Source organism: Pholcus phalangioides, unplaced genomic scaffold (assembly GCF_987345545.1).
Source record: "Pholcus phalangioides strain wild (caught in Gottingen) unplaced genomic scaffold, Ppha-v1.0 ptg000008l_1, whole genome shotgun sequence".
NCBI lineage: Eukaryota > Metazoa > Arthropoda > Arachnida > Araneae > Pholcidae > Pholcus > Pholcus phalangioides.
The window spans coordinates 33,586,581-33,613,358 of record NW_028301601.1 but is presented as its reverse complement, the minus strand read 5'-3'; the positions used below and the strand labels follow the sequence as shown (position 1 = coordinate 33,613,358).

At 34.8% G+C, this 26,778-nt stretch overlaps 1 protein-coding gene across 2 annotated transcripts in view; it reads right to left on the bottom strand.

Moving 5' to 3' along the window:
* Positions 1–26,778, bottom strand: part of LOC149084197 (hemicentin-1-like) — a 425,960-nt gene that overhangs the window by 78,225 nt on the left and 320,957 nt on the right. For both annotated transcript variants that reach the window (XM_089234537.1, XM_089234538.1), the window contains exons 4-7: positions 25,730–26,047; positions 14,138–14,434; positions 5,908–6,174; positions 980–1,246 (exon numbers count right to left, since the gene is read on the bottom strand). In XM_089234537.1, the coding sequence (XP_089090663.1) occupies positions 980–1,246; positions 5,908–6,174; positions 14,138–14,434; positions 25,730–26,047 (1,149 nt within the window). The remainder of the gene's footprint in view (positions 1–979; positions 1,247–5,907; positions 6,175–14,137; positions 14,435–25,729; positions 26,048–26,778) is intronic.

Sequence of the window (26,778 nt, the reverse complement as noted above, 5' to 3'; positions counted from 1 at the left end):
TTCAAAATCATGTAAAGTTACGTGAATGGATGTGAATGTTAGTAATTATAGATAAGCACTTAGTCGATTCACTACGAATTGAAGAAAGGAGATAATTCAGTTCGTTTTTCAGAAATCATCTAATTTTCAACATTAATTTTTTTTTCTCGGAGTTCGAAACAAAGACCTCCAACCTACCAAGGAAAACACACGTTATATTCAGAGGTCGTTATATTGAAAGTTCGGAAAAAAAATTAACTCATTAAGAAAATATCATATTTGTAAGGAATCAAAGTTATATTATTCTTTTTGTATAAAATTATTGATATTATTTTTTAATTGCAGTGGAATTGTATCTGGTAAAAAAATAACAGTACAATTTCAATACAGTTTACGGTCGTTATAAACGCCCTGTGCTATGGCGACCATTTAATTGCAACGAATAGCATAGGATAGGTCCTACATTTATTCATATAACGACTATTATTTATGTTTTCCTTTCGGTATAACGATCATACGATACATCCGTTTATGATGTAATATGGGTGGGGGGGGGGCATGGGTCGTTGTAACGAGCATCGACTGTAATTAATTACACACATGCGCATGTGTACCACGTTCTTCAATGTAAAAGGCAAAGGTCAAACACAAGCAAAAAACATCGATTTCGGTCATTTATTTTCAAAAATCGTCGACGCATAGTTGAATTTCGACAATGCCTGGAATTGAAAATGTCCTATTTGGGTCGTCATATTGGTAGAAAAATAACATGGGATGAATGGGAAACATTCGGTTCTTATCGTACTGGTCGTTATTATGGAACGGTCGCAATAACGCATGGTCACTATGACAGGCGTCGGCCGTATTAGCTTTTGTTATGTAACCCGATGAGCTTCATGTTAAATTATGTTTCAGAATTCTTCAAAATGATGATAACAATAAGATATCAAGTCAATGAAGTTAATTTGTTAGAGTTTTCTATTACGTTTCGTAAATTTACCTTTGACAGCCAAATAAGAGAATCCTCTTCCTCCGACGCCAACTTCATTGACAGCTGCGCATGAATAGTTTCCTCTCGAGTGTAAACGATGCGGTTCAGTGGTGTAGTTTTCGGTGGACGTCATTCCTAACAGCTCACCGTCCTTTTCCCATCGGTATGCCGCTGCTTCTGGAAGGCCGAGATCTTCAACTATACATCTGAATGACGTCGTTTTACCCTTGACAGATGGTGGATTCAGCTCTATCAGCGTTGCGGGACCCGGAAGAACTGTAAATGATTATTGGTTTTATAAGATAATTACAACAAATAAAAATAGTATTATTACATACATTTATTTGTGTAAGCAAGGAAGCCGTTTTCTCAAGCTGGTATTCCGGTTAAGGAAAAATAGTAATTAGAAAGCATAGTGATTCCATTGAGTAGTTCAGAAAAAAATCACCGAATTCATAGATGACCAAATATTTACATCATATTATAATTTGATTAATGTACTAAAAACATTATCACAAAATGATTGATTCATGTACGTGGCAATGAATTATGCTGAAATTGAACATAAGGGATTGATTTCTGATTGGGATATAGTAATGAGATTATGAAAATATTTAAATTAAAAAATAATAATAATTTTCTTGTGATAGTCAAGTGATCGTGCTACTGCACAATCTGGTGCATGCACTACCGTAAATGTGATAAATCTGGTTGTTATGCATAATCGCCGACCATTTTTAGTAAGTTTGATAAATTTCCCAAGTGACGTTAGTGAATATCATAAATCGTCTACAAATTCATCACATTTGCCATCACGGATTTTACCGAAAACCGAAATAACTTCTGTTCCATAAATTCTGAAATCGGACCTTGACTTAAATCACTCCTATAAAACAAATTTTACAATTGTACCCCGATATAATGAATTCCAATGCAACTGATTTTACGATCAAACCACGATATAAAAGCTCCCATTCAATAAATTCTGTTATCTCACGGATTTTTTCAACTTTTTCAGCTTTCAAGTTGTCAACTTTGTGACTACCAGACCCCAATATAACAAACTTCTATTTATTTATGTCAAGTATACCAATGGCATCCATTAATAATAATGAATTGATGAATTCTACAATCGCACCACAACTGTATTGTAGAACATAACGCTAACTCTGTGTGGAACATAACCGCGAAAAATGGAGCAGTCTTTACATTTTCGCTATAAGAACTTATTTTCCCCCCACGAATATATACTTCGTAAATATTTCTAGAAATTGATCGAAAAATTAATAATTCACCTGAATTCTCGAACTCATTCTGAATGTAGATTTTATCTAACAGAAATAAGAAAAACGTCCTAAGTTTTAAATGACGCCCACTGAAATTCTCACTTATATAATAAGAAATTTCTTTTCATACCCCAAACTTTTTCTTTCTTCTCACATTCGGTACCATTAGACGTGGTATCAGTTTCCAAGAATTATCACATCGGCATATATATATATATATATATATATATACTTATATATATAAAAGAAAAAAAAAATTGGATTCCAACAAAACTAAGGCGAGAGAAGCTTCGCAGCAAATAACATTGGGAGGGAGAGGTTTTGACACTGAACAGCCCACAACATATCGTTTTTAATTAAAGCTTCACCGTAAGTTTCAGAGTCAATATGACTGTGTTTGCTCCCTTTTTTTCTTACCAGAGTAATAAAATTACAGAAGAATTTTTCTTTTCTCAAGAGAATATCTCTTCACCTCTCTCTCTCTCTCTCTCTCTCTCGATAGGATATTTGCTACGCTGATTTATTTTTCTTATTTATTCTGCGATTTTTCGTTGTCATTTAAGAGATGAGAGAGATTCGAAGGCTTTGGAATTTTAATAGAAAAGGTCTATTTTGATTCTATCTTGGAGATAAACGTCATTTCATTGGTTTCAAATTATCAATGAAAAAAATATCATGTATATACAAATTCTACAGACAATTAAATTGAGACGTTCCAACCGATGACTCAAGGAGGAATAAATTAAAAAATAAATTGAAACGATCGCTTAACTCGATGTATTCCAAAGAAAAATAATATTGAACATTCCTTTTTGAATAAAGAAATTTTGAGCGAAGAAATGTAATTCATTCAATCTTTACTCAGAGCTGCAGGAATCTCAATATAAATGCGAGCGCTTGAAACTCTATCCAGATGCGTCTTCTTGATTTATTTTTTTAGAACATCAATTCGCATACATTGTACATGGTTTTCAACTAAATATTTCTAAATAATTTGAATCCTTTTCTACTTTTTTTTAAATTTTTTTGTTCTTTCTTTTATAGCAAGAGTTTCGGGAATTTGAGTTGTTATCAGATTGAGCTGAGACGTTAGTGAACGATCTCCCATGGTCCTTCCGATATTGGAAGATAATTATGTTTGCCAATAGCCTCGTAAATATTACGATATTCGAATTGTTATTATGTATTTTTTTTTAATTATCCACGGGTACCATCTGTCATTTGCAGGGATGGCATATGACACTATTGAGACTATTCAGGCTAGTTTTGAATCTTTTTTAATTATTACTTATGTCTTCGGTATATACGCTACCATGAGCGGAGATACGGGGGGGGACTGCACCCCCCCCCCCCAGCGTCAAAGGTGGAGTCGACTGATCTAATGTATATATGTATATACGAATTTACATCATCATCTTGCCCCCCCCCCCCAGCGATAATGGTCGTGCCCCCCCCCCCCAGACTTCCAAGTCTATCTCCGCCTATGTACGCTACATTAAATGCGTACGTTAAATAAAATTTGAACTCAAATTAGAGAATATATTATTCAATAAACTGAATAAATATGTAAAACTGAATATGTATGTAATTATATGATCGTCGAAATGAATGAAAGGTTAAAACATCTCGACTTTGTGTAAATCACAGTCAAAAATGTGCTAAAATAATCGAGCAGTCATTTAGTGTTTCAATTGCTAATCTTAGGGACCCCACTCATCGATGTTCACCGCTGCGTTTTGAGAAGTGCATATGCGTTTGTCGAAAAAGTTGGGAATGAAGTTGTGACTTCAAATATCTTCTTTCAGCCCTGTCAAGTGCCGAGGTAATTCGAGTCATATTATTTAAGTACACACAACCTATTTTTAAATTCTGCCAATTTTTACTAATTGCTACCGATATCGCCGGTATATTGCTACCGAATACTAACTATATTCAGTAGAAGCTAGATTTTACGAACGTCCAATTACGAACATGCTTTGTACATACAAACGGCTACTTTGCGGTCCTGGGATATTCTAGATGAGCCACCGGTAGGATTGTATCATACAGGAGGATATATTGCCATATAACAGGAAGTATCATCCACGGTAGGTGGAATGGGAGACATGGCAGGTTGCTTAAGGCGTCATGGAGAACTGTGAAAAATAAATTAAAAAGTGAAGAAATCAAGTTTTTTAAAGTGAAATATGGTGGGAGGATATGTGACTTTGTTAGAATTCAGCAAAAGTTCCCATTGAACCGCTGCCATCTTAGCAGATCAGGAACCATCCGTGAATGAATCCGGTAACATCATGGTCCATGAACTGCCTACGTGATGAGATGTGGTACCATGATTCTTGGCAGTAAATATGTAAGTTGGTATGCATTTCCCATTCAGCTAAGTAAAAGGCCCCGTAACATTATTACGATGAGAGGGCCCCCACTATCTTGAGATGACCCTGTATATAACCTCCTCAGGAGGGAAGCTCTTTGAAATGTAGGGGCTTGGAGATCGACCTTGTTTATAAATTTTTTGCTGTCTATAAGTATATGTATAAAATTGTTCCAATAAGTAGAAAGGGTCCCACTCATCATAGACGTAGGAGTGAGGGAGTTGGGGGGAGATAAGTGTGCTATAACTTAGGGATGCAAGTTCAAATAATTAGACCAAACCAGGAGGCAAAACCATAAATCTCTCTGCTCCTGGATATGGGTTGATGGGTGTACTAGGTAAGTCTGGGAGGGGTTATTGCTAAATACTTAATTATGTTGCTGAATTCTATAGATAAACTTTGTTGCTAGATGCTGAAGTCTGTTAAATGATAAATTATATTGTTAAATTATGTTGCTAAATGACGAATTTTATTGCTAAATGCTGAAGTCTATTTCCAAATTCTGTTGCTATATGCTAAATTCAGTTGCTGAATGATGAATTTTATTGCTAAATGATGAATTCAGTTGCTGAATGATGAATTCAGTTGCTGAATGATGAATTTTATTGCTAAATGATGAATTCAGTTGCTGAATGCCGAATTTTATTGCTGAATGCCGAATTTTATTGCTAAATGCTGAATTATTTTGGTAAATGCTGATTTTTTTTGTTAAATGCTAAATTGTGTTGCCGAAAAAAATGATATTACTAAATATTTGTTTTTAAATTTCTCTCATTCCTTAAAACTTCACGAGAGAGTTAAAAGAGAATTCTAACACTAGAATACGGGAAAAAAAAGTTCTGACATTGAGCGAAAACTTCACCAGATATTCGATTTATCGAAGCTCGACTTATCGCGAATTGACGGTATTTTCAACTGATCAGGAAGATAAAAAAAGCAACAACAAAAACTTCATAACATGACAAGCATTTTAATATGCAAACCGCACTTTTTTTATGCCAATGTGAGTTGATTTCCTATAATAAAATTTCAAGACTGTCGTGGACTTCTAGCACACCCTGTACTTCTATTTCGTTTTTCTGGTATATTATGAGTATATAACGCAAAAGTAAATGTCGCATGACATGTAAGAACTTTGTAACATGAAATATATAGAAATACATGTATACGATTCGAGTACTATTTCCTACTATAACATGAGAAAAAAATAAATAAAATAAACCACTATTTTAAACTAGCAATTTTGAAACGAGTTTCTTTTCCGTCGGTTTTCACTTACAGTGGACTGTGAGGTGTTCGATTTCAGACATCTGACCCCAGCCCGCGGCGTTTTCACCCTGACAGGAGTATTGGCCGGACGTGTTCCTGGTGATCTCCATCCACACGATCTCCCTCTCCGTGGTTTCGTGCATCATTTCGCCGTCTTTGAACCATCGAACTCTTAGAAGGTTCTGAGGATTCCCTTCGATGATGTCGCAGAACAAGGATATGCTCTCACCTTCGGAAACGTCCTCGGGGGATATCATTGCTTGGACGACAGGCGGAACTGTAAAATAGATAGATACATACATAGAAGAGAGAGACGGGAAATAGGCAACGAAAGACGTAAGGAAATATCTCTCAAAAGGAATATTTCTTGACACATATACTTATATAAAACTTCGAGCGATGTCACTCGATACAAAAATAATAGGCGAGGTGGGGGGGGGGGAAACATAAAAATACTTTTATACAATTCTAACTTTTGATACATGGGGGTATTTCGTATGAATAATGCATAAATAATAAGCGAAAACTTCACAGGGATAAAATTATTTGTTCAACGTGAGCTTAGCAGCTATCCCGGATAAAATCTTCCATGCAATTATAATGTAGTGCCGTTTTCTTTTATCCTGTGGACACGCATGCATAAGAAAATGCTTAGAGCACATTTTATATCCTTAAGATTCATACAATAGGAATAGTTTATACAGTAAAACCTCGATACAATGATACTCTACAAACTGAGGAATAAATATCGTTTTGGAGGTCATCGTTATATCGAGAGGTAGTAGCATTGGCATCATCAGGCACTATCGAATTTATGCTGTTGTTGCCATCTCTTCTGAATTTTCATTCTTCGTACTGCCATAACAGTCATTAAAAGTACTTATTCCCAACAAAAAAATATCTGAGCGTAGTGTGGCCCCGACGTGTTATAATTATCTAAATCATGAACGTCCATGTTTTACTGACGCTGCTATCTGTCGTCTATATTTTGAATTGAAAATCACAGGTACTTGAATTTTTATTTTAGGAATTATTGGAAATTGGCAGTGAAGGATTCATCAATTTCTGACTGTAAATGTGTGAACTATTTGCCTAATAACATATGTGTTAAAATTGTGAGTTAATAATGTTTGTGTGAAAGCAAACGTATCCAAATTGTCTAATAACGTATGATACGGTAAACGTGATTAATCGGTTATTATGCATATTTAGTTATCGCCTTAGTAAATGGTTAGAGTTAATTACTTTTACCGCCGAATATGCATACTACCCTACAGTAGTTGGTGAATTTGACAAGTATGAAAGAAAAATCCCAGTGAGTTTAGTATAATAGATTAATATAGTCGGATCCCCGATATTATGGTAACAAATTTCACGATCGTACTTGTGATGATACAATTTCTGTATGACTATACTATACATTCCATACGATTATGCATACTATATCATATGGAAGGGTTCATCACTTTTACAAACGACGCGATACTTGGGTATTTTGCATAATCACCACTAAAAGTGATTAATGTAGGGAAATTTATCAAACTCACCAAAATGCTCATTAAGAATGCATAATAACTGGATTTATCACAGTTACACCGATATTATATATACCTACCGTTGCTAAAATAGCCGATACTAAAATATACAGCTCTTGAAAGAACAAAAACTGTTGAGGGATTCAAAAAATATATTGAAGGTGATTTTGAGCGGAATAGAGCCAATTCTCAAATTTTACATGAGACTGAAAAACTTGTTTCAAGCACCATAGACCAACATGTAAGTGAGATCTACTGACTCGTTTCACACCTACTTAGAGTTAGTTGGACACACATAGTTTCTCAGGTTGACAACCTTGGTATTTACTATGTTTTAACGTGGGAAAAATATGGTACTTACTGTGTTTACCATTTCTGGTCATCAACTGTATAATTCATAATTAACGTATGCTGTTCATGAGTTTGAGGTCTACATGCCTCCAAAATTGTGTTTTCTTGAATGTAAGAACTTCGGTACGATAAGTATTGTGTATTTTATTGCGAGTGAGGAGTGAACAAAAATATGATAAGAATTATCTCAGGTTGGATACCTGTCAGCCCTACCCTTGGGGGGGATATGTTAAATAATTGGGATCTAGAAATGATTTTGTCTGTAATGCGGAAAATATATTATCTCGTTTTCGTTTGAGTGAGAAACATTCCAGAAATATGTTGGAAAGTCAAATATTTTCCTGAAATTTTCAGGTAAATTTAACAAGTAATCGTTCTTATTTCAACCGTTCTGGCACCTCCGTTTCACTCAGACATTTAACTCGTAAGATGCTCCGTGGGAAACGAAGTAACTCACTGTTACCGAACAATTAGACTGAATCGAAATGCGTTCCTTCCTGTACTGTGGAATACCCTCGTGAATACTCTCGCAAAAAAAGAAAAAAAAAAAAAAACGTTGAATCGTCGAGAAGGAAAATATTGGGCCCAACTCATTTTCAAAACTCCTTTTGATGCCATCTGTGAAAATGAAGTTACAGTGGGAGGAGAGATGCGTTGGAATGTCTGGTATGTACGTACGTATGGGCTGATTGAAATCATCTGGAGCGTGGAAATCGGGAAATGAAGCACCGCGGTTTAGTTGCCAAACAGCTGGAAAAGGCAAATGGTTTAGGCTCGAGTGAGCGGCAAAGGCGTTTGTGTTATACGTATATATGAATGTGTGTGTATGTGCTTTTCGACTTTCTAACCCACCTTCTATTCAAAATCACAATTCAGGGAATAGGGAAAATTTACAGGTAAAAATTTTTGTAAGTTAAACCGAGCGTGAACAGCCTTTTACCAGAAATGCTCGAGGTATAAATTCCAGCTTTGGATTTGCGAAACGAAAAGCACATGGTGAATGAATGAATGCACAATGAGACTCCACATATTCTATGGAATTTACAGATTTTTCGTTCGTGGAAGGAAGAGGATAATTTAATATTCAATAAAAGTGGTATTATTCAGATGTTAGAGTGGTTTTTAGTGTAGCTGTTGACAATATATTTGACATCCATATTTTAGTGGACATCTCTTTTCAGCCACCTCGTTGGCCATTTATCCTGTTGTGACCGTATTTGTATTTAACATAATGTTTTTGTGAATATGGACCGGATGAAGTGACTTCTATTTACGAGTCTTTTGTGTTCACAATTTCAGGTGAACCGAAAGGGAACTTAAGGGCTCTTGGCGTTGGTGGATATATTGTTTGCTGTTATAATAAAAGCTTCGAATGGTCAATCCAACAAAATCCAGCAAATTTAGCGAACAAAAAAGAAATTCATTAAATTAATGAGAAATTTTTTTAGGAAATAAATACGATTTTTTTTAGGAAATAAATAAGAATTTTATTAAATAAATAAATATAAGTTTAGCAAGTAAATTAGATGTTTAGTAATTATTATTAATGTTAATAAAATAGTATACATTGTTAAAAAAGAAGTTAATCTAAATAAAAATGAAAGATATGAGATGGATAAGAGAAATGAAATTTTTGAAACTGAAATTTATTTGAAAAATTAATTCAGATTTTATTATGAGATAAACTAATAATTCTATTATAGATTAGGAAAATTAAATAAACATAAATGAAAAAAATAAAATGTGATTTTATTTTAAATGGTATATGGGTGCTTAAAAATAAATGTTAGTTAATTTGATTATAATAATAAAAATAATGATATAAATCTTTGACATAATTATATAGATTTGCTATTTCTCAGAATATTTTACTCGAAGGTTTTCGAAAAAAAACTTTTGAAGTTTTATTTTTTTTGTATTTAAACATTTTTCTGACATAAATAAAATAGTAGTCAAATACCGTTTAAACGAATACCGTTATATTGAACATTGAAGGACTGGACAACACCCCGCTTCCCATAAGCGTTATAGCACCGTTATAGCGAAAATTTTGTTGTAACGAAAGCTTTTCTAATCCTTAAAAAAGTTTACTCATGTTCTCGGATATTATACAACTGACTTCGATTAACCATGAATATAATACCCGTAGTCATAATGTTCTTTACCCCGCTGCTGCTCGCACTGATATGTTTATCAAAAATGTAAGTACTACTGGCCCACGATGCTGGAATATGCTACATGCCGCTTTATGAAATATCAATAGCCTACGCATGTTTAAGACCCGTCTAAAAATCTATTTAACACAACAGCCGTCAGACGTACAGTATATTTCATTCTCCTTCCTCATTCTAATAGCATAAGTCTATGTTATTTTTTTCCGACTTTTTTATTTTGTTTTACTGATTGTTTTTGCCAAATCTTCTAATCGGCCACGGAGCTCGTCAGGGAATTTATATGCCCTTTTCTTCGTGGTTCGACTGTGCATGTACAGTTTTTCTGTTATATTGTTCAATGCTCTCACCTGTATCATTAATCATACATGTTCTATAATGCAATGTAATATTTTCATGTACGGAAATTGAAATCGATATTACGAAATGAAATACACGTAATAATGAATTTAAAAACAACTTTCTAGAAATCAACAAAAGAGTACAGAGCATCCAAAAAATGATCCCTCTTTCTATTCTGAGGCAAAATAAAAAAAAATATTTCATCACTTTGCCGTCTTTTTACAATTGGTATTCAAAATTACAGCGAAAAAAAAATCATTTAATAATATTTTCACGAGAGATCAAGTATTTTCACTTTCTATTTCTCCATGGTGTAATTATATTACATACGTTGAATTTATATGCATAATGATTTTTTCTCTCAACTTATTTTAAGCTATTACATACTTCATTTTACATAATCATATCTGAAGTCAGAAAAAACATCATCTCGTGTTTCCATGATGGTGTCTTTTTTTTGTTTCCAAATTGCATAACATAATAAGGAAAAATTCAACCCAAAAAAAGTTTTTAGCAGACTAATTGGTAATTCGATCGAAATAAAGTTCTAGGCCTATATCGAAAGTTTTTCCGGTGATTTAAAAACCACGACGCGAATAGATGAATATGTATATATTTCGTGAATATTTCCCCAAGAACGTCAATGATAAAATTATAATCAGAAAAATTTTCTTTGAAGATAACTAAGGTGAACTGCGTAATTTGTTATTTTTTTACTATTATTATTTTGTTCCCCCATCTGAGCGAGGCAAGGGGAAAAAAACATTACTTAAAAGTACTTCCCGAGAAATGAGGCTAGATGTTTGCAATCTTTACTGGGAAACGCAATTTATGCAAATAACAAGAAATATTAACGAAAAGAAGAAAGAAAAAAAAGAAAGAAAGAAAGAACGTTGAATGAGAAAAAATGATATTTTTCGAATATTTTCTTTTCATCCAACGCGCAGGAGCTTATTCTCCTAAAATTTTCACTTCCTCTTATGAAAATAAGGATTCAGGTGAGCCTTGGAGAAACGGGAATCAAAGAGAAAAGAAAAAAAAAATGCATTTTTCCCGACAATTTTTAGGAAGGAAAAAATTTTATTATTATTATTTTCTAGAAATATGAAGGAAAATAGTTCTTCGCGGAATGATTATTATTATTTCCTTTTAAAAATAAAATTTCTTTTCCCAGGAAATTTCTATCCAATATCGCGTATAACTTTTACGCCCATAAAATAAATGTACTTCCCATGCGAAAAAAAGCGTGGGTGTTCCTATGTAATATGGAAAAACGAAAATTAAATTGCAAGAAAATTGCAACATATACGTATTAATTTATAGTTGCATATCTATTTTTGAACCAACCTGTGAACCGTGTATGAATTTTTGAAAATTCGCGTATACATTCCGGTATGATATCTGTTTAGAACTTTAGGGGATCGTGGTAACAATGGGTTTTTGTACTTTTTTTGTTAGTACAAGGATTTCACAAGAAATAGTTAAGGGATTTGCAAGAACTGCATTGCGGCTTCAGGAGATTTTGACAAAGTTCATCAAAGACGTCACTTAGAGCCAAGGATATTGATCCTGAATTTATGTGCCAAATAAAATTGCTTATATACAACAGGAGTTTATACGACTTATACGAGTAATAGGGTTACAATTTTTTTATTAGAGTACCTCAGGTAGTGGGACAAATGGCAAGGGTGTCTCGGGTGTAGAAAATTTGTTAACTACGACTTCAGCTTATATCTATTACGGTAAATGTGATAAATACGGTTGTTATGCATAGTTGCTGAGCATTTCAGGTGAGTTTAATAAATTTCTCCAAATTGATTACTTTTGACTGCAATTATGCGTAATACTCAAGCGCCATTGGTAAATTTTATAAATTTCCTTAGATTACTGGTGATTATGCGTACAAACCCAGCGTTGTTGGTAAATTTAATAAATACTAAAAAATTATTACTTTTACTGGCGATTATGTATAATTCCCATGTGTCGCGTCGTTGTTAAACATATTTCGTACTTTATGATATGCTGATATGCTTAACATGCTAATTCATACACGTATCGTAAAATTTGCTACCATTATTTCGGGGTCCGATTACATTCATCACTTATACTACACTCATTTGGGATTTTTTTTTTCATGTTTATCTAATTCACCAATTACACTAGGGTATTATGCATAATCACAGATAAAGGCGATACATTCCGAGAATCCATCAAATTTCCGAACGACACTTGGTTACTATGCATAATCGCCGGTAAAATGATTGTGTTTTCAGTATTTATGCAATTTACCAACTGCGCTTGAGTATTATGCATATCCACCAGTGAAAGTAATAAATCTGTCAAACATTCCAAGATGACTTATAAGTAAGCATAATAACCGGTTATTATTCATATTCACCGATTTATCATATTCACCGTAACACATCTACAACTTTTAATACTACAATTAACTAACGAATTCTGTCCTCACTCATGCGAAAAACGAGCACTTCCTAGTTGGATAAATTATTTACCTGATAATACGTGCGGAAAAGTCAGAAAGCAAATGAGAACTATAAATGCTACAACAAAATTTAGTTATAACGACATGGAAGGTTCTGTGAAATTTTGTCTTATAGCCAAAATTGTTTCCAAGACCTTTTGTTAACGAAAAATATAATCAGATTCGATCAGATATCATGCATAATGTTATTTAATTATGACTAAGGTGATCAAATTTATAAACGAAAATACTAATGCTAAAATTCCGAAAATTGGTATTAAAATACGGGACATTATCAAATCTCGCCAGCAGAAATTTTCTGACCACTCATTGCTTGTAAATAAACTTGGCGAGAAATACGGTCTTATAGCTAATATGCAGGGATTTAAAAGGTATTTCACGGGAGAAAAAAATTGAAAGAGCAAATGAATGTTCTTGACAAATATGTAACGTTGGGAAAATTTATGTACAGGGTGTCCTGTAAATCTGAATTCGGCCTTTATATCATCACTCGTTAGCAGTAGAGGTATAGTTTTAATTAAAAAAAAAAGTGCTCAAAGTCATTCAAATATTATTCTGTACCAGTTTTGAGGGTGAAAATACAGCGTGTAACATAATTAAAAAAAAACGGAATTTTCATACATTTCCCACGTCCTCTAACTTTTAATTAGAAAGTTGTTACTCTGTCTCCCCTAAGGCCAACAAAAAAATCCAAGTTTCTAGGTGCAATATTCGCTGAGATATCCAAATTAAAAATCGGAGAAAGTTCGGAAAGGACAGCATAAACGAGGAAAAGTGGCGTTTTTCGTTAATTTTTGCTGTTCTTTCATAACTTTTATTCGATTTTCGAATTCAAATATCTTAGCGAATATTGCACGTAGAAACATGGGATTTTTTTCTGTTAGTTTCAGGAGATACAGGGAAATAACTTTCTAATTGGAAGTTAGAGGACAAAGGGACCATATAAAAATTTAGATTTTTTTTTCAACTTTGTGAAACGCTCTATTCCACTCTCGAAACTGACACAGGGTAACTTAAGAACACCTTTTGAGCATTTTTTTTTTAAATTAGAAACACGCCTATACGACGGATCGTTGATAAGATTAAGGCCCCATTAGTACTTCCTGGACACCCTGTGTACACAAACATGCGAGACTGTACAGGACAAATAAGTAAAAATAATAATAATAAATCGGGAACCCTGACGTAGAGAGCCTAAAATGCCGCGAGTCATGTGTACATTTAGATAAAATTTCAAAAAAAAAAACATTATTTACATGGTATTGAGTTTTTCGAACCCCACAAAATGTGTGCATGGGAAATGTTCGACATAAATACAAATATGAAAATCCGACTTACACAGAACATTCAATTCCACTTCGTTGGAAGAATTCCCTTCACCGACGGCATTCTCCAAAGAGCAAGAATAGAGTCCTCTGTCATCCTTCCTGACATTCCGAACGGTTAACGTCGGGTATCCTTGCGTACTGGATTCATACTTCCCTCTCCGAGGAACTTGCAACTGCTCGCCTTCATGGTACCACTCGACGTTTGATATATTGAAAGGATTTGCTTCGTAGGTGCAATATATGAGGGCACTGTCCGATTCGTTCACGATCACACCACCGGCTGGCTGAACTATTATATGAGGCGGATCTATGATACATCCAAATAAAAAGAAGATATTTAAAAAAAAAATGAAAAAAAAATACCAACTGGATGCAGCATTGTATATCATGCCAGCGATGTATATATACACAGGGTGTTTCAAAAGATTGTGAAAATTACGACAAACATGATAAAAAAGCAATTGGAATCGCTGATTCCAGTTCGTTTTTGATCGCTTCTCGGGAAAAATGAAAGGGTGTTACAACTGAAATAAAATATGAAAAAATTATCAGCAATGAGGAAGAAATTGTTGAATATTGTGAGCTTATAATTGGAGGAAAAAACTCACCGAAATAATGATTTTTAAGCTGCTTTATTATTGTGATAAAATTATGAAATCAGAAAAAATTATTGTCGTAAAACTTGGAAAAATCATCTTGGAAAATTATTCTTCTACATCTTTATACAGGGTGATCAGCGAATAAGCCCTTATTTCAAAATTAAATATCTCTACAACAAAGATCAATAGAATTATGCGGTAAACGGTACGTTTATTAGCAAAACTTTGAGAATGTTGCACAGAAATTTCGAAAATTTAGTTTTTTTTTAATTTTTTAAAATGAAAAAAAAACAAAAAAAACTGGAGATTTTGGGGTTCCGAAAACCCTCATTTGTGTGAAGAGAAACCACTGCATTCACCTAAAGTTATTGCATGGGCTGCGGTATGCGCCATGTGCGCTGACAAATTGTTCCAAAATTGTAACGTAACGTTCAGTAGTAATCGTTTCTCGCACGAAGAAGTGGCCGATAATGCCTCTGGCGCATACCGCAGCCCATGCAGTAACTTTAGGCGAATGCAGTGGTTTCTCTTCACACAAATGAGGATTTTCGGAACCCCAAACTATCCACTTTTTTTTTTTTTAAATTTTAAAAAATTAAAAATAAACTAAATGTTCGAGATTTCTGTACAACATTCTTAAAGTTTTACTAATAAACGTACCGTTTACCGCATAATTCTATTGATCTTTGTTGTAGAGACATTTAATTTTGAAATAAGGGCTTATTCGCTGATCACCCTGTACATATATTTGTGAAGTTTCCTTCATATGTTACGGGATGATTTTTCTCCTGGTAAAAGAGAGTCGAGGGTTTTACTAATTTTCCTTTTTCTGCTTAGGTGCCTGATCACAATTGCATTTATTCACTTCCCCCAAATCATCTGGTTGTTTTAAAATTCAGTTTCATAATCAAGCCTGAGATTTATGTATTTTTCGTACTTCCTATGGAACACAGCGTTGTCAACTTGGTCGTTCTACGGAAGAATCTAGCCTCTTTGCAGTGACTGCTTTGCGGTGGTGTTGGCATGGTGCTAGACGCTTGTCATGAAGATGCAGGTTCGAACGCCATCAATGACATTTGAACCTGGCCCGCCACCACTAGGGCGTCGGCGGCACTGTGTTGGGCGGCGTTTTCCTCTTAAATGTGCAATTTGCATTAGCAAGGTCTTAGGGGCCGTTCAAGTATTACGTCATCATCGATGGGGGCGGGGGGTAGGGGGTTTCTGATTTGCTGACTTTTCATGACAAGGGGGGAGGGGGGGTTTGATGATAATGCTTACGTCAGCAACCACCCTTTATGAAAATATGAGTTAGGATTCAGAGCGGCAGAGCTGATGACGAAATTTTGCTGACAAAGGGGGGGGGGAAGCGGGTCAAAATTAAGTCTGGTTGTTTGATTTTGCTTTCTAGTTGTTGTAAAAAGAATCTAGTTGGAAATGTTTTCGACGGCTGCAATGCTGATGAGACATTCCACGAATAGTACATTCTATTTAATGCTTCGCGTTTCCCACTTCTTAAAAACACGTAATAAACCAATACTTATCTGATATAGCAAACATCTAATTTAAATCTTACTTACGAACTATTCACATCCAAATAACTTTTTTTATTATTATTATTTTTTTTTTGCTTTAAACAGTTTACTTCCACGGCAAAAATCGTACAATACTTCCGAAAAATCAGGCCGCGTGTATATATTTGCACGGAGAGGCCAAAAAGGAGCGAAGTAATGAGATTCTCTCAGTGCATTTGCATATCTTAATTAGGAAATCGGTTCTTATTTGAAAAACGTCAGTGAGTTCGTAAGTGCGCTTGTGTGTGTGTGTATAGAAGCGTTTCAAAGTTCTTCTTAAATTCTGTCTATAGAAAACACACACGCACTCAGGAGAAGAGAAAATTTCGAAAGAAAAGCAAGAAAGAAAAAGTCTTTGATAACGAAGTCTATACTTTCTTTAGGGTTTCTAATTACGCATCTGTTTCCTCATGGTGATGTAAGTGACCTAACGGCAAATTGCCGTGCGCAAACACTATCCCGTCCATGGTTAATGGGCAACCGGTAATAAAACTTTTACTTTATTAAAAGAAGTTTTTTGTTTCTCTTTCACACACCAACTAACGTTATTCCCATGCATTGGAAATGCTAATCAGCGATAAAAAAGAAACCGCGTTCATAACGTGACGTGTTATGAATTTATTTTACAAAAAAACACGCAAAAATTTACTTAAAAACGTATGATACTTTCCTTGTGTTCGTAATGCCTCGGCTGGCCATATTTCTTCAAGTAAAAAATTCAAGAAATTTAGATCCCCTAATACGAGAAAATACGGGGCATAATAAATCATTTGCAAATATGATACCAAACGTGACAAAAGTTGCTAGTTATTGCTGGAATCTCCGAATAATTTCTCAAATCATAGGTAATGAAGCACCATTAGAACTTGCTATGGAAAAAATCAATTCTACGAATTTAACCCTTTCCACAGCATGATAGGTATCATTAAACCCCTTTAAAACGGGAGAGTTTTAGCAGGTGCAGCGTAAGGGAGTACGGGGGAAAGTTGACAAACCTACTTCACGAAATATCTGGGCTTATGACTGCTAAAATAAGAGACCCTTAAGGTTGCGAAATATCTCGTCGATGCCACTTAAAGCGTAAATGTGATAAATGTTTGAAGATAAATATTCATTCTACAATCATAGCTGAAATTAACAGTAATTTATAAGGTGGAAAAATAATATTAATCCTTGATTTCAATAAAGAATGAAAATTGAAGTTGGCTTTGTTGAAAGAACGTAAAATAACGGTACATTCTTTTCCATGTTTTACGCCAAAAATTAAACGTATAAAACACGGTAATATCCCAGAGAAGACGGGTGTCTATCGACTAATGTCGTATATTCTACCTATGATGGGTTTAAAACATAACCGGTGTGACAAAAATATTCGGTTTATAAGAGATGTTAGAGAGATGTATATGAATCGTGTTTCAGTTTATGGTATATGACATGCGACATATTTTTAAGTCTATAAATCTTCCATTATGCGTCACTGTTGTGTATAAAACTCACAAGTGTCATACCTAAATCTTTTCGGTATTGACGGATCAAAGGTCTTTGGTGCCGCGAGTTAAACATCTTAGTGTCATGCACCGAGTTCCATGTCAATATTTATAGCACTATACGTCAAAACCGTTCATATCACGTACCGTTGCTTCCCGAAAAAGTATGAAATACTAAAAGGAACTTCTTGAAAAGTTTCAGCGTGATATACAGTAATACCCTGGAGTTACCAGATAGGTAGGATCGACACTAAGCGCGTAAGTCGAATTCGCGTAAGTTAGGATGCATACAAATACATTATATAGCAGTGAAATGGAGCCAATGTTTCTGAAAAACAACCAGTCTTGCCGAAAAGAATTGCATTTAACATGCATGTTTTCCACGACGTTTAATTAAAAAACCTCATTAATATTTTTAAATTGCTCAAAATTATATGAGTTCAGATTTAGAGCAATATTTGTAACAATTTGGTCTATCGAAAGTAACGAGCTTTTTGTGTAAAAACAGATATAATTTTGGTATTCGTTTTTTTTTTTTTTGTTTCTTTTTATAAAGTCAAATGAAGTGCCGCAGTCAGTTTGGGTGGCAGTTGAGTGACTGGTTGCACATCGTCAATAAATTTTTAATAGCATAATTTTGAATTCAACGTATTAAATGCTGAACAAAATAATTCTTCAAAAATAGAAGGTTTGTTTCCAAATGGTTCTCAGGTTCGGAATGATTTTCAAAATACGTGGTAGAGTTTAGATCTTCAGTTTTTTTTTCCCTAGTTTATAATTTTAGTACCTAAAAAATTATCTCAGCCTGACTACATACGGTCCATCCACATCCAAAAACTTCATTGCAATCTTATGAACGGAAGTTGTTTTTCTCCTCACCCCAGTTGTTCCTACAGTGCTGTGCTTAGTGACTTATCTTCCACGTATAATTTTTATATATATTATACACACAAATAGGAGGGAAAGTGTGAAAGGGAAGTTATATATATGAGCGAAAGTATAAAATCTACTGTGTACTGATCTCTTTCATCCCTTCTATTATTAACATGCTAACACAGAGAAATATGTATATATATATTATCGCTGATACTTCAGATACAGATCATAGAAATTATTTGTCAAAAGCCTGTACGTGAAGGGATGAATATCAGCATTCTTATGAAAATTTCGTTACTTTTTAAAAATATATATATTTATATGTGGAATAGCACTATGTTTTATCGTTTGTTATATTTCAAACTGAATGTGAGATAGCAGTTCATTCTAATGTCTACATCAACATTGCATATAAAAATGACATATGTTGAACTCAAATGTTGAGGTAATCGAATGCAATTAAAATCCCTAAATAATGAACTTTTATTGAACTAATGTTCAATATGACGATAACTTTAAATTGGCGTTTCTGTTATTGAAATGTGTGGAAAGAATATTTTTTTAAGCGAATTTTCTGTAAGATTAAATTTCAATGCGAGCGTTGACGTTTTTAACAACTTACTTTGCATATAGTTATGTATTTTCATGCACGAAATTTTATTTGTAATTTTTTATATAACGTAACCCCATATGGGGGAATATTGACAATGTTTATGCGTTTTGATTTGCTATATCGATTTGTTACGGATCATTATTTTCACATTTTATCTGATCGTGCTTTTCTGAGTCAATATCGGGTTTTTTCTCAAATGCCTGATACTTTACTATCACCGGAAAAAATTTTCATAATTAAAATCCGTTACCTTAAAGTGACCCAAAGCACACGGTGGCTATACGTGTTCTGCATGAATACTTTGTTTAGATTCCGTATAATATGAACGGATGATAGGTGTAACGGTTTTTAATAAGAGACAAAAAACAGTGGCTACTAGCGAGAATTGGTATCTTGGGACGCATGCACGCAGCTCTCGTGACTTGATCTTGCGAGTACGTGATGACAAGCAGCAAAACATACCTGTCGGTGGCTGGTTTAAATGCGTCTATATTCGAGGACAGTTCGTTGTCTTGTGGGGGAGGGAAGGTGCAGAAATCTTCATCACTTTTTACAATTATAACGTAACATTTAGTTGCGAAAAGAGTGATTCGCACTTGACGAACATCAAACTTTGGACGACCCACCATTCATCAGACTTGCAATGCCGTGATCACATCTGGTTTGTGCGTGGCGGATAACGAAGATTATAACTAAACGGATTATAACTAGAAGAGCAAAAGTGTCGGGCGTAATAATTAATCACTCCACAGTCAAAGCGAGCAAGTAGAAAATGTATACGCACCTTTATTCGTCTGAGAGACAAATGAGACCTCGCGAGTCTCAGCAAGGAGACTTACGCGCCACCCTATCCGAATCTTGTATGGTGTTGACGAACCGGCAACTTCTTTTCTTAGAAAAGAAGTAAAGCAAAAGCCAGGCTTGTTTACCCCCTACGCTCAAAGAAATCAGAGCAGTGTGACCCAACTTTTACCCTTTAAGCGGCATTGATGAGATACATATATTTCCTCTTTAAGAGCCTTTTATTTTAGCATTGACTAGCCCAAATATTTTATGAAGTTGATTTCGCAATGGAATATACACCTTAGTTTGCACCTCCTGAAAATCGGAAGGAAAAAAAACCTGCTTCATCAAAATACATATTTCCGCAATTGATGTAGTGGTTAACGTAAGGGGCTCTAGCACTGAAAGTTGAGGGTTCGAATCCCACTCAGGTTCCGGCTGTCACTTTTTTGGCATTAATTGGGTTGCTGTATTTTGTATAATATATTGTATAATATTGTGTATAATATTTGTATAATATTTCGTATAATATTTTTTGTATAATATTTTGTATAATATTTTTGTATAATATTTGTATAATATATTGTATAATATTTTTTGTATAATATATTGTATAATATTTTTTGTATAATATTTTTTGTATAATATTTTTTGTATAATGTTTTTTGCATATTATTTTTTTGTATAATATTTGTATAATATTTCATCACATTTGGTTTATAATTTTTATTAATTGCATTTTTAATTGGGTTGCTGTATTTTTGAAATATATGACGTCCATATTTTTATGGACATCTTTTTCTCAGCCACCTCGTTGGGCATTTTGCCTGTTGTGGCGTTGTATTTGTATTTGTATTTTAGTAATATATGACATCCATACTTGTTATGGGCATCTTTTTCTCTTTATTTGCATTTATATGGAGTTATGAAGGGAGTTTGGTGATTTCTGCTGTGACGCTAAAAACATTAAGATTTGAAATTTATTTTTTCCGTTGTATGAGGGGAAGGCTTTCTACTCACTGTTTGTATTTATACAGAGGTCATCCACATTTTCCTTTAGAAAAGTCGGAAAATACTCGACATCGACTTCCTCGCTAGACTTTACAGTGTAACTTGTCACTGCCCCTGTAATAGTGTTTAAGTATATAGTAAACCTTCTTGTGTGGCGTTCATTGCTGAATAAATTTTGAATGCATAATATCTCCCCCCCACCCCCTTAAATATGAGTTGATCTAATTGGAATTACTCCCGAAATAATTTGGACTAAATCACGATGCATTGATTCAAGGAAGCAGACAACGCTGCATGGAGCACTGTGGTGAGTTACTTTAGGGTACCACAGTCCAATCAATTATCCACCATCGCCTACGGACAGAGAAAGTTTCCCCCGTTGATACAACAAAAACAATGCCGATTCCACGACACACACCTATAATAGATTTCCATTACGATATTCGAAGTCAGTAGCATACAATACAATGGCCGCGTTGGTCTCCCTGACGCTTTTCTGTGAATAGAGCAACGCAAATATATGCATATATGTACATGTATGCGTATATATATATGTATGTTTAAAGACGCGAGCGTGTTTGTGCCACCGAAATCATAACAATGCAGGGAAACCTCACTTAATAGACCAAGCCCTGCTATTGGATGGAACTAGTATTCGGTAGCTAAGTGGTCGCATTCCCAGATATATATCCCTAGACTCGCTCTAATGACCTACAAGCGCATTTCTAGCCTTCACCATAGTTCCATCTCGGGTCTCCTTCCAACCTCTACAATGAACAAATAATAGTCGAGGCTAGCGTCGGCGACCAGCATTAGTAGTATTAGGTATACGTGCCTTAAAGGAGACGGGAGAGAACGTGTTCGGGAGTGCAACTTCCCCACATGCTCTCGTATCCATGCACCTCTCTCACTCCAGGAACATGCTGTAGGCGCTTATCTTTCAACACATCGGTAGAGAAGCTTCAGAATCATCACAGGTACTACGAAATTATCCATTATCCACGATCTGCAGACCGTGCTTTCGGGAACGGACAAAAGGGTTTACACTAATAGACGGCAAACTACTCTCGTCCTCTCACTCTCTCTCTGTCTCTCTCTACCCTGTAACCTCCATTTCTCTCACTGACTGGTATTTTCCAACGCCATATATTGTTCTATCTCCCTCACTCTCTCTAATATTTAATGAATCCAGGGTTCAATCAGCGTTTGTTAAAGGGCGTAAACGTCACGGCAATGAATCAAGTTTGTTTGGATGTGACAATTCCATGTTTGCAGCATCGTCGCCACCGTTTCGAAGGAATCCCTTATTGATTCTGGCTTGAGTAGGATCGTTTATTCGGGGGTTCTAGTTGCCAGGAAATACAAAAGATGCTTTCACGAAAATAATAATTACAATATTTCAAAATGCTAATTTCCTGTGTTCGAAGCAGTAAATATTTTCGATGGAAATCGGCCCTGTGGGAATATATTTGAGTGTCGGTTTCAAAATTGTCGGAATAAGAGCCACTGGTCAGTTATTTTTTTAAATTATGTGTTAATAAAAAGGAAACAATGTAATTTTGTTTTGTGAAGGGAAAAACAATTGCAGTCTGTCCCGCTTAATCGGATAACGGATAAACGGACACCTCGCTTAAACGTAGCAAATTCTCCGTCACCAAAGTTTTTCCCACAGAGGCAATGTTGGAGATTACCGCTTAATATGGTAATTTTAACGGCTTTTCACCGCTATCGAATATTAGGTTTCACACGTCAACTGTTGATACACATCCAGCCACTATACGCATAATGTTTTACCGAATAAAACATTCGGAATTAATGGAAAATATGTTATTGAGTTAAGCTTTAAAGAAAAAAAAATGTATTTGAATGTAGATACCGGCCTTTAAATATTCGAGTTGTCTTCAATACGTGTATTTAATGATTTTATTTTTTGTTCTCAGTGAAGCCAATAGAGCAGGCATCGTCAACCTGTTGCTCACGAGCACCACTGTGCTCTTTGAAGTACCCAGAGTGCTCGAAGTTCGTGTCCGATTTTGTTCTCGCGAGAACTTGGTCAACGTTCCAATCAAACACTTTGTAAAAATTGCATTCAAGTATTGAAATCCTCCTCATTGTATGCATTTGTTTGTCAAACTTGCCGTAAGGGTTCTCTTCTTTTGATGATGGGCATAGGCAGTGCTCACGACTGGAAAATGTTCAAAACCTCTGCAATACAGGGAACTCACTTTTCTAATGAGAAGTGAAAATCTTAAAATCTTAGGTATTGTGATCATTGTACTTAAATACAATTTTCTTGTCTGATTTATTCCAGAAGATTCATTAATATTGATTCTTCATCAGTTTTGAATATACAAACTATACTAGCGTCGTAAAATTGCAATTGCGTTGTTCCTCTCGCTTTATCGAATAGTGTGCGCTGGAATCGTTGATATCCGATTAAGCGAGGCCGACTGAAGTTTCAATGAGAAGTTAAAATTCAAGTTAAGTAACATATTTTAAAGTTCAGATTATAAAATTTTACGTTTTGACAGTTTATACAAATCAGCGGTTCAAGACAAATAAAACATTAGAGTTACAGAGTTACAGTAAGTCCTGACCCTCCCCCCCTCCGAACAATGTCCATTGGGGGGCCCACATACTGTGTGAATTATATGCATGTTTGTATTCCTTTACGTATTTTTCAAATTGATTGTGCAATGTGTACGCGTAGAGCTACAAAAAAACTGTTAAAACGGATCATGTGCTTTTTGACAATCTAGAATAAAAGGCATACTACAACAACAATCACATTCAGTATGTCATCAGAGTAATCTTTTTAACGTTGCATAATATCTTGATGGTCTCTGTGGTGAGTCTTCCCCCATTCGTGAAGGATTTCCCCGGCATTCTATTGCCCACGTAAGGCGATTATTTGATATTCACCGTACTCCTGCTAACAATTCATCACAGTTCATCAGTAACAGTTCATCACAGTCGTTGGACACCCTACTTTATGGGAAATCCTCCGCGTATTAGACAGACGTTCAGCTGGAACAAAAACACCTCTGCGTCAGAGAGCCCGAGTTTTGTCTCCGAGGCATGACACAACTGGATCCTTTTTCAGGAAACGTTCTGGATAGAAATCAGAATAATTCTTATCGCCATCCAGAACGCGTCCATTTCTTTGATCCATTACTCTATCTATTACTTTGAAGACTAACGGCATGTTTTATTTGTTGTGAATATTTTTGCGTTTATAACGATCAAAAAACGCAGAAACTCTTTCAGTAACTGTTTATTTTGAACGTTCAGCTTGAATCAGAATTGCGACATCCTAACAACCAGTTTTTATGTGAATAATGAATTTTTATTAATTTTGAATAGTTCTCAACAGTAGTAAGATTTCAAAGTACTATGCTCAGAGGCTGTTATTCCAGATCATTTTAAAATCGTGATGCCAATTATAATCACACTTTGTAACATTTTTTAAAACATTATCTTCAGAGATAGAAAGAGATAGTACCCCTACCCCAACCCCCCTACACATTTTGTCTCGGTATAGTACTCAGAGTCGTTTTGATTCAGTGATTTTTGGAAATTATAGACGCTTTGCGGACATTTAGAGCCATTTCAATGCGATGTATATAGCAGTTTCAATGATGATTATTCAGTATATGTGATTTCTTGCATGTAAATTAGTTCCATATTAATATACAGGTTGGCGCCTTGAAGTAGCGACACCCTTAGAGGGGTGCTGTTAGGCATAAAGAGGAACAAAAATTGCCGTAGAACATGGTATCCCAAGCCACGTTTAGTCTGTGAAAATCGCAATTACTGACGTCATAGACGTTTGTCCCAATAAATTGATTTTTGTACGTATATTTTGTACTCTATTTTACCTTGTTGTACTTTATTGTACACAACAGGCTGCATTGTAATCATGCTGTCAAATGATTGTTTCCCTACTTATTTTTGGCTTCTTTGTCCCACTCGACGTCACACCCTCCACAAGGATTTTTGCAACTTTCACCGACTAAACGTGGTTTGCGATACCATGTTCTATGGCAATGTTTGGCTAATATCACCCCTCTGAGTTTGTGGTCACTTCGAAGCAACACCCTCTATATTAATATCGCTTATTTGAAATTCCATTATAGCGGCAGAGATATATAAAATACATTTAGTTTCAATGGAAAAACGTTATATTGCCGTCTTTATCATTAGAAAAGAAATGAAAAAAATAGTTTCTATCAAAGGTAATACTTTTTAACACTGTTTAAGATGGTTTTTTATAGTTGTTATAGTTGTTTTGAGGAAAAACAATATTACGTTTCCATTTATGGTGCATTTGGGAGAAAACGTGAGGCAATGAAAATCAAAAAAAAAAAGTTAACGCAGAAACCTGGAAAGTTTCCACTGAGTCTAAAGTTTTATCCCGTTTTACTGCTGGAAACTCGGGAATGTCGTGAAAGTTGTTTATGCTTCTTCACGTACTCGTTTTATTTGGTCGTTGGTTTGAGGTTGGAAGGAAAGAAAATTACGTATCTGTTTGCTCTAGAAACAAAAACCATAAACAATTTAATTTTAAGAAAGATTCCTCTCTCCTTAATTTACTAAATTAGCACCGAAGAAAAATCTATTCTGGAAAATCAGACTCTGGCATATTCTACATTTAATACTTACATAGCACTTGGATATCTAAAGACTTTAATAAAGGAGCTTCTCCTTTGCTCTGTAGGACGGAATTTGTTCCCTTGCAGTAGAATGTGCCCATGTGATCGTGCCGCGTCACCGGCACAGCGACGGTACTCACAGTCTGGAAAGTTTTGTCCTCCTCGAAGAAAGTTTCGACTTGCGGTGTCACTTCCAGAACTTCCGATCTGTTATACCATAAGGCAGTTGCGGCTGGCTTTGCTCCTTGGATTACGCAAGTGAAGGTTACTTCTTCGCCAGCCGTTACCGGTGATGTTGGTCCCGATACTTCGAGGCTCGAAGGTCCAACTATAAATAACAGAACCAAATTGAAACTTCAAAGAATCGAGAAACAAAAATTCATTTTAATTTCTAAATACTCTGATATATCGTTTGATGTTATGCAACATTAATCATCGGGATTCTATAATTGTTTGAGAAATTTAAAGACAGGAAGTTTCATGAAATGCCTTGTGTTGAACAAATATTTTATAACAATTATGTATATTTTTAGAAAACGCTAAGGATATTCTTCCATTGATTAAAATATATTTGAAGCAGAAATTTATATCACATACTTCTCAAGAAATTTCCAACACCAATTGCTGTTATATATGTATGACTAAACCTCAGTTGATTAAATTTCATCGTCATAAGGAATAAAATTATTTATTTACATATAATTCCATTAATCTGTGTTCGATAATTGAAATACATTGAAAATCGTATTCATCTATTCCGTATATAACGGTAATTGCAAAAAATAACGTTATTAGTCTCTCGTCCCGATTCACTTTTCTTAGCATAGTTTATCTATAACGATTAACCCTTTTATTTCTTGGGTTCTTTCAGTATAGTTTTACAGGAATTTTACTGTATAAAGAACGATCAATTTATATCAACGTCTTTCCACGCTTAAATTTAGGTATACAAATACAAAGGAAACCACAAGAAAAATGTCCAACAATGTGGATGTCGAGTGAATATCTGAACTGTATCAAAAATACGGATTTACGAAAGTTCAGCGCGAGACAATTCAA